Source organism: Cupressus sempervirens, chromosome 4 (genome assembly GCF_028749045.1).
Source record: "Cupressus sempervirens isolate cs-2001-9-10 chromosome 4, ASM2874904v1, whole genome shotgun sequence".
NCBI classification, from domain to species: Eukaryota; Viridiplantae; Streptophyta; class Pinopsida; order Cupressales; family Cupressaceae; genus Cupressus; species Cupressus sempervirens.
The window spans coordinates 71,019,854-71,027,183 of record NC_143121.1 but is presented as its reverse complement, the minus strand read 5'-3'; the positions used below and the strand labels follow the sequence as shown (position 1 = coordinate 71,027,183).

At 30.9% G+C, this 7,330-nt stretch overlaps 2 protein-coding genes across 2 annotated transcripts; both read right to left on the bottom strand.

Moving 5' to 3' along the window:
- Positions 1 to 318: 318 nt before the first annotated feature.
- Positions 319 to 702, bottom strand: LOC149559991 (caffeic acid 3-O-methyltransferase-like). The gene has a single exon (XM_089827538.1). The coding sequence runs from the start codon at positions 700 to 702 to the stop codon at positions 319 to 321; it is 384 nt and encodes a 127-aa protein (XP_089683664.1).
- Positions 703 to 4,405: 3,703 nt separating this feature from the next.
- LOC149559990 ((R,S)-reticuline 7-O-methyltransferase-like) lies at positions 4,406 to 6,919 on the bottom strand. The gene is made up of 3 exons (XM_089823527.1): positions 6,175 to 6,919; positions 5,184 to 5,248; positions 4,406 to 5,100 (listed from the first exon to the last, which is right to left on the bottom strand). Exons 1-3 carry the CDS (start codon positions 6,896 to 6,898, stop codon positions 4,786 to 4,788), a joined length of 1,104 nt encoding a protein of 367 aa, XP_089679653.1. The 5' UTR covers positions 6,899 to 6,919; the 3' UTR covers positions 4,406 to 4,785.
- Between the last annotated feature and the right edge of the window lie 411 nt (positions 6,920 to 7,330).

Sequence of the window (7,330 nt, the reverse complement as noted above, 5' to 3'; positions counted from 1 at the left end):
GAAAGTTTTAAATAATAGTATTGTTCTTGAGACCAAGGTTCAAGTCCACTAAGTATTATTATTGAATCTTTAAATAGATATGAGGTTCCCTATGACGGGACCAATTTCTCAATGGAAAATCAAAATTATTTAAAAAGCATTCAAAACATGTTTTAAAAATAAAGTATAGAAAAGAAGAAAAAACTAAATATTAACTATTATGAATAAATAAATTACTAGCATTTTCTTTAAGTAAACTAAAGGGACCAGGCTAGTAGATGTGTGTTGAGAGGTCCCTCTTAATAATAAGATGTTCGCTATTAAAAATATTTTCATCCATCAGACCAATGAAGTAAAATGAATCTTACCCACAATAGGAAGTGAAAAAGAGATAACATGGGGAAGATCAAAATTGATTCCTCTAGTGTGTTTGTAATGCTCCACAATAATGGACAAGGTAGAGCCCACATCTCTACCAACATCAACCAAATAAGCTATCTTCTGAAAACTCTCCACATAAATCTCCACAACATTACCAATGATAGCACGAGTGTCAGAAGACATGGCCTCATTAAACATCTTGTTTGCATCAAGATTATTTACACTGCAATCCCAATTACTCATACCAAAAGCCTTCCCAAAGGCGCAACTTCCTTTTAACACAAACTCCTCCAGATGTATCCACCCTCGGATATTCAACAAAACAACAGCTTTGAGAGCCATGGGCTTAGACAAGTTGAGTATGCATTGAGTTTTAGGTGAGATAAGAAAGTGTCAGGCTTATAGGAGATAAGAAAGCGTCAGGCTTATGGGTGTTGGATTTATTATATTAATTAGGTTAGTTTCTAAGTTTAGATTAAATAAATAAATTAGTTTAATTTTAGTTGTTGGGAAATTATTTTTGTAAGTAGTTTTTTAAGAGAAAATAATTTGAAATTTATTGTACAAATTATTTTCTTATTAGGAATAAAATAGGGATTAGTTGCAAATTGCATGCATCACGCAATTTTTAATTACTTATTTTTCTATGGTATTGTTTTCTAAACAATAGATAAATTAACTACAATTCCCAAATTTGAAGGGCTTGAGTTTCGCACAAGTAAAACTAATATACAATTTCTTTTGATTGAAAAAGATCTATGGGGCATTGTTAATAAAACTACTTAGAAACTCCAAGATGCAAATGAAATAGAAAAGTGGGTGGTTAAAGATCATAGGGCCTCTGCATTGATTGGACTTGGTCTATCAGATGCATATTTGTATCATATTGATCTATCAATGACTTCAAAAGAAATATGGGATGGGATTACCATATTGTTTGGTTAGCAAACTTCTAGTACAAAAATGTCCATAAAAAAGTTGTTTAGGTTGAAGATGAATGAAGGTGATAATATTGTTCAACATATAAGTACTTTTAATTTACTTCTTAATCAACTTGTAGGCATGAACTCTAAAGTTGATGATGATGATGCCAAAGCAATCCTACTTAGTAGCATGCCTTCAAGCTTTGATCATATTGTTTTCACTTTGAACAAAATGGATCCAAGCCTAGAAACTATAATTTATTCTTTAATTGATGGAGGGAGTAGAGCTCAGAAGAGCCATCATATTAATGAAGAATGTGGTTTATTTGCTAGAAAGAAATCTAGTGCTCCTACAAGAAGAGAATTTAAATACTTTTATTTTCAACAAAATGGACATGTACAGATGAATTATATTCAGTGGGTCAAAGATCTCATTTATGGTAGTTGAAGAAAAATACACATTTTGTTGCAATTGAAGGTGAGACATACTTTTTTGATTTTGCAATACATACAAATAATGATGATTGTGATAGTCACCTAGAATTGATACAAGATTTGTGCGTTAAAGAATAAAAAAGATATTATAGTAGGTTGGAGGCAATGGAGGTAGGAGGACATCTTTAATCTCAAGCTCACTTACAAATGATTATTACATGAGAAGTACCTATTTGTGTCTCTAGAGAGAAGAGGGGGATTGGTAACATGATTGTCTTTCCAATGAGAGAGTAGGAAAGACATCTCATGTGTGGTCATATTAGTGACTATTGTTCCTATTTCACTAAAGGAGACATTAGACACACTCCAAGGAGATGTGAAATCTTGGAGGAACTATATCTCATTGTGCAATGGAGGTGGGAACAATCATATTATGAGGACAACTTCAAGATTTGTAGTTCGAAGTTGTAGACATGAAATATACTTTAATAAGTGTAGATTGATGAAAGCATGGGAAATCTACTTGAGTAAGAAAGAAGATTGCTGAAAGGATTTCATCAAAGTCTTCAGTAAAGAATATTGGTGAAGAAGCTTCATCAAAGTTTCCAAAGTGTTGGGTTAAAACCTTTACAACTTTTACTTCTATTAGATTAATGTAATAAGGGATGAATGTTGGATTTATTATATTAATTAGGTTAGTTTCTAAGTGTTGGTGTAAATAAGTATTTACTTATTACACTTTACTTAAGTTAACTTAGGTTAATGCATTATTTTATTTTTTTCCATCATTTTATTATTACTTAGGTGAGACATACTTAGGAGTTTGCATACTCTTATGAGTTGTCATGTTGACAATATTGGAGTAAGCAACTCTAATTTAGCACATGGTGTCTACAACACTGGAGCTTGCATAATTAACTGATTTTTCATGTAGATAACATAGTTATTTGCACTCTTATTTTAGCACATGGTGTCTACAACATAATTTTGCATGCTACACCTTTGTTGGCTTATCCTCTCATTATCACACTTACTCTTGTGCTTAATGTAGGATAACCCATATCTGGTGGACATGTGACTAGATGTATGACTTATCATGTTGTTGATTCCTATACATTCTAGAAGCATTCTAGAGGCCTTTATATATAGGCACTCCTAGTGTACTTTCACATTGAATGAATATCATATCCTCATTTTGATCATACTCTTTTGGTCCACTATTGTGCTTGTGCTTGAGTTCCTTGGTCTTGGGTGATTTTTCCCTAAGGCAAATTCTTATAATAAGTTTAGATTAAATAAATAAATTAGTTGAATATTTAGTTATTCGGAAGGTATTCCTGTAAGTAGTTTTTTAAGGGAAAATATGGCTATATAAAGCTATTTAGATATCAATGTGATTTGAATTTAGTTTCTATCCGAATGTATTCAATGAAAATATCAATCTATATAATATCAATCTTTTTATATTTTAGCACTTTCAATGGGCTTCTTGGCTAGAAATATGGGCAGGTTGGGGAATGGAAATTGTAGAATCCATCGAAAGGGTATCTATAATTATAATTTAAAGGTGCATGCTTTTAGAAATTATATTACATTACATTGTTCTAATATTAGAAATATCTCTCTATGCATATAACTTATATGTTTGGGGAATAGAATCTGACTCCACAATATGGTAGTGAATGAAGAGTAATGTTGCTTAATGACTTCATTTCCACCTTGCATAACTATTTCTTATGAGATGATTTTTGGGTTGACCATGGATCTCTTGGAATGTGTTTAAATTAAAAAGAAGAGTTTCTTTTGCATTATAAAGTAGATTTATTTTACATATATAGTTTCATTACTCTGCTTAGTTTATCTTGTTTAGACTTCCTTGGTGTTATGTGGGGCATCTTTCATGTCAAAAAGATTTTGGGGAAGCTTAAAATGCTATGGATTATCAATTTATAAATGTTTATGTAAGTTTATCTCTTGACTATTTTATTACATATATTAATAGAAATTATACCATATAACTTAAAATAAAAATATTTTATTGACACCCAAGACACGATCTTGGCCTCATCCGGTATGGTGTTAAAGCCTTACACTCATCAAGACTTGATCCTCGGTGGGCTCTTTATGAGCCATTCAACTTCACCAATAGACGAAGGGCCCATTTACCAACAAGAACAATAATGAATTGTCACTAAGACTCAATTATAAGCCACCTTTACATCACAACATCAGGAAAGCTTTCATCTATAAGGCTGCATAATTGGCTTCAATTTACAACATTGACAAACTCAATGTTTCTTATTCATTTTGTTAATTCAAAAATAGGAGAATTTCAAATTTCAAGAGTCTCATTTAGGTTAGGTTTCACATTTGAATGAATTTTAACCAAAAGAATAAGTTAATGATTCATATTAGCATAAATCGCAAACAAAAGTGTATATGAAATCATTTATTTCCTTTATTTCATTAATAATGTTTAGTGGCTTGTTAAAAAATTTACAAAGGAAAATTTCAAATAAATATAAATTTTTTCAAATATAAAACAAATTTATGCTTAAAAGGTGTTTAATTTTCATTATCTATAAATTACCATCAACTAATTTGACACAAGAAAAAAATCTTATAAAATAAAAAAATATTGTCTTGTTAGATTTGGTTTAATAGAAATCATGTTATTTTAGTAAACATTGAAACCACCAAGGAAGAATATATTAACATTTAAGACTATAAATATAGCCACTATACAACAAATAACTAATGGGCTAGTAACATTCTCCAATTCTCACATCACAATTAAGAAAGAGAAAGAGCTACAAAAGATCAACTTACTGGAAGTGGTTTGAAACTAAATCCATCTAACAAGGTCTAGGAACTACTCTTTGTCCCTCCCCTAAGATTAATGAAGTACATATCCTTCTTTGAGTGATGATTGTGCTTTATTGATATAATAATTATAATAGAGTATTTGAAACATGTACGGATCATCTTATAAATCACATATAGATCTACAATAGAAAATTATTTTAATATGACTAACTTTTTATAAGTACTATTAAGTTCTATTGACCTAGAATTTGGAGATCTCAATAATGGAATGAATGGATGGTAATTTGAAGATGGTGTAGCTTTGAAAACCCGCTTTGTTAAAAATTTGTTTGAATTCCATTTCAGATCGCTCCTTTCCACCATTGCTAAATACCATCATTCCCAGATCAAATGTCAATCCCACTCCTCTTAGATATGTTTCTTCATTACTTTCATCTTTTTTCCCTTCAACAATAAGGACATCCACAATTATAACTTTTCCATTTTTGGGTATGGCCTCATAGCACCTTTTCAACACTTTTACACAATCGTCATCATCCCAATCATGTAAAACCCACTGCAATAACATTTCCAATTTAAATTAAATTGTTAGATAGAAATAATAAAAATTTGACACAAATACTACATAAGATTATATACCTTCATAAAAATGGCATCAGTTGGTGGAATATGCTCGAACATGTTGCCACTCATATGCTCTACTCCTACAATGTTAAGTAACAACCCATATTTCAGCCTTAAAATATTATGATGTATAAACTATAATAATAATAATAAACAACTAATAGTAGTATTAATTTTCATATTGTTAGGTAATTCTTGAATAGAAAAGGTAATTTACTATGAGATTCTAAATTTCACAAATTTCATAGAAAAATAGTTATAACCATTTTATTATTAACAAGATAAAATAATTTCTATTTTTCATATAAAAACTAGTATAAAAAGAACTTATATATATTTTATATATTATTATTATTTATATGTATAAATTGATATTAAATGTAAAATAAAACCTATTTTTTTTTCATTATAAAATTAGAAAATTATTATTATATACAATCATATTAAACAAAGTAAATGATTTAAAAAAATATAAAAATAAATTGTTTGTATTTTAAATTATAATATTAAAGAATAAATCATATATTTTAATATATAAACTAATAGCTTTTAAAATAAAAAATAAGTAATATTTTCATCGTATGAGGTGTAGATCCCTCACACAAGAGGCTCACAATTTATTGTTGTTGTCAAAAAAGCAAATCTTAAGTGATAGTATTATTGTTAAAACCAAGTTTCAAATCCACTAAAGTAATATTGCTGAGTCTTTGAATGAGAATGAAATTATCTATAACCTAACCAATTTCTAAATGAAAGCTACAAAATTATTCACATAAAAATTCAAAATATGTTTTAAAAATGAATTATAGAAACTTAAAAAAGAACTTAAATATAAACTATTATGAATTAATAAATTACTTCGATTTTTGTGAACCAATTTTTTCTTTTAATAAAGCTAAAAGACGGACCCTATTAGATGCGTGCCAAGATATTCTTCTCAACACTGAAACGTCCACTATTAGAAAGTTGTTCATCCATCAGATCAATGAACTAAAGTGAATCTTACCAGCAATAGGAAGTGCGGAAGAGATAACATGGGGCAGATCAAAATTGATTCCTCTAATATGTTTGTAATGCTCCACAATGATGGACAAGGCAGAGCCCACACCTCCCCCAACGTCAACCAAAGAAGTTATCTTCTTAAATCCCTCTTCATAAATCTCCACAACATTAGTCGTGACAGCACGAGTGTCACAAGACATGGCCTCATTAAACGTCCTGTTTGCATCAGGATCATTTACACCGTATTCCCAGAAACTCATACCAAAAGCCTTTCCAAAGGCGCAGCCTCCTTTTAACACAGACTCCTCCAGATGCATCCACCCTTGGAAGGCAATATGGCTCGTCGACCCCAACAACAATGGGACATAATTACGGCGTCCATTACTATTCTCCTTAACAAGCAATTTAGAAAGGCCAGTGAGACCATATCTGGTTTGCCTAAAGTCCTCATGGTGTGGGATCTCAGTAAAGACATGGTGGGCTGCTAGAAATCTAAGGAGGCGAAAGAGATATTCTAAGCAAGGTGGGCTTTCATTGGAGACTGAAATGTGGACAGCAATGTCTTCTAGAGTTAGAGAGCCATCATGGGAAGAAATTATGTCAGGAATATTCAACAATACAGCAGCTCTGAGAGCCATGGGCTTAGATAGGCCAAGTATAATGTCATAGAGTTTTAGCTGAGATAAGAAACTACTTTCAGGTTCTTGCCTAGAAATTTTAGAATCCATGGCAAAGGATATATCTGAGATCGTTTGATAATGGTGTGGAGTAAAGGGGGGATAAGAGCACCTATTTATAACACCAGCAAGTAGTCTCACTTCTCAATGTGAAAAAAGAAGAAGAGAATCTCAAATTTGTGCCTCACATGGTGTAGACTTTGATTGTGATAGATAGGGATGCAGATGTTTGTGAGGTAATTACGGAGGTAGCATTCGTGGTTTGAAAATTTAAACGCATTATAACATACATCCAAATTTCACCAATAACCTAACACTATTTATTATGCACAACTGGCAACACTATTATTAACAATACCAATGACAATAAATAATACTGTCAAAAATGACTGCTCCGAACTTCCTTCAAAGAATGATAACATCACATTTCCGGCATATTATAATTGACTTAAAAGCACAATATTTGGTGATTCGATTGTACAT

What these genes read in the sequence shown, in the direction of transcription:
- LOC149559991 (XM_089827538.1), bottom strand. Translation starts at nt 702, where the DNA reads ATGGCTCTCAAAGCTGTTGTTTTGTTGAATATCCGAGGGTGGATACAT.
- LOC149559990 (XM_089823527.1), bottom strand. Translation starts at nt 6,898, where the DNA reads ATGGATTCTAAAATTTCTAGGCAAGAACCTGAAAGTAGTTTCTTATCT. An exon ending in TTCCGCACTTCCTATTGCTG is followed by an intron (nt 5,249 to 6,174) that starts GTAAGATTCACT and finishes TTAACATTGTAG; the next exon opens with GAGTAGAGCATATGAGTGGC. An exon ending in CTGATGCCATTTTTATGAAG is followed by an intron (nt 5,101 to 5,183) that starts GTATATAATCTT and finishes ATGTTATTGCAG; the next exon opens with TGGGTTTTACATGATTGGGA.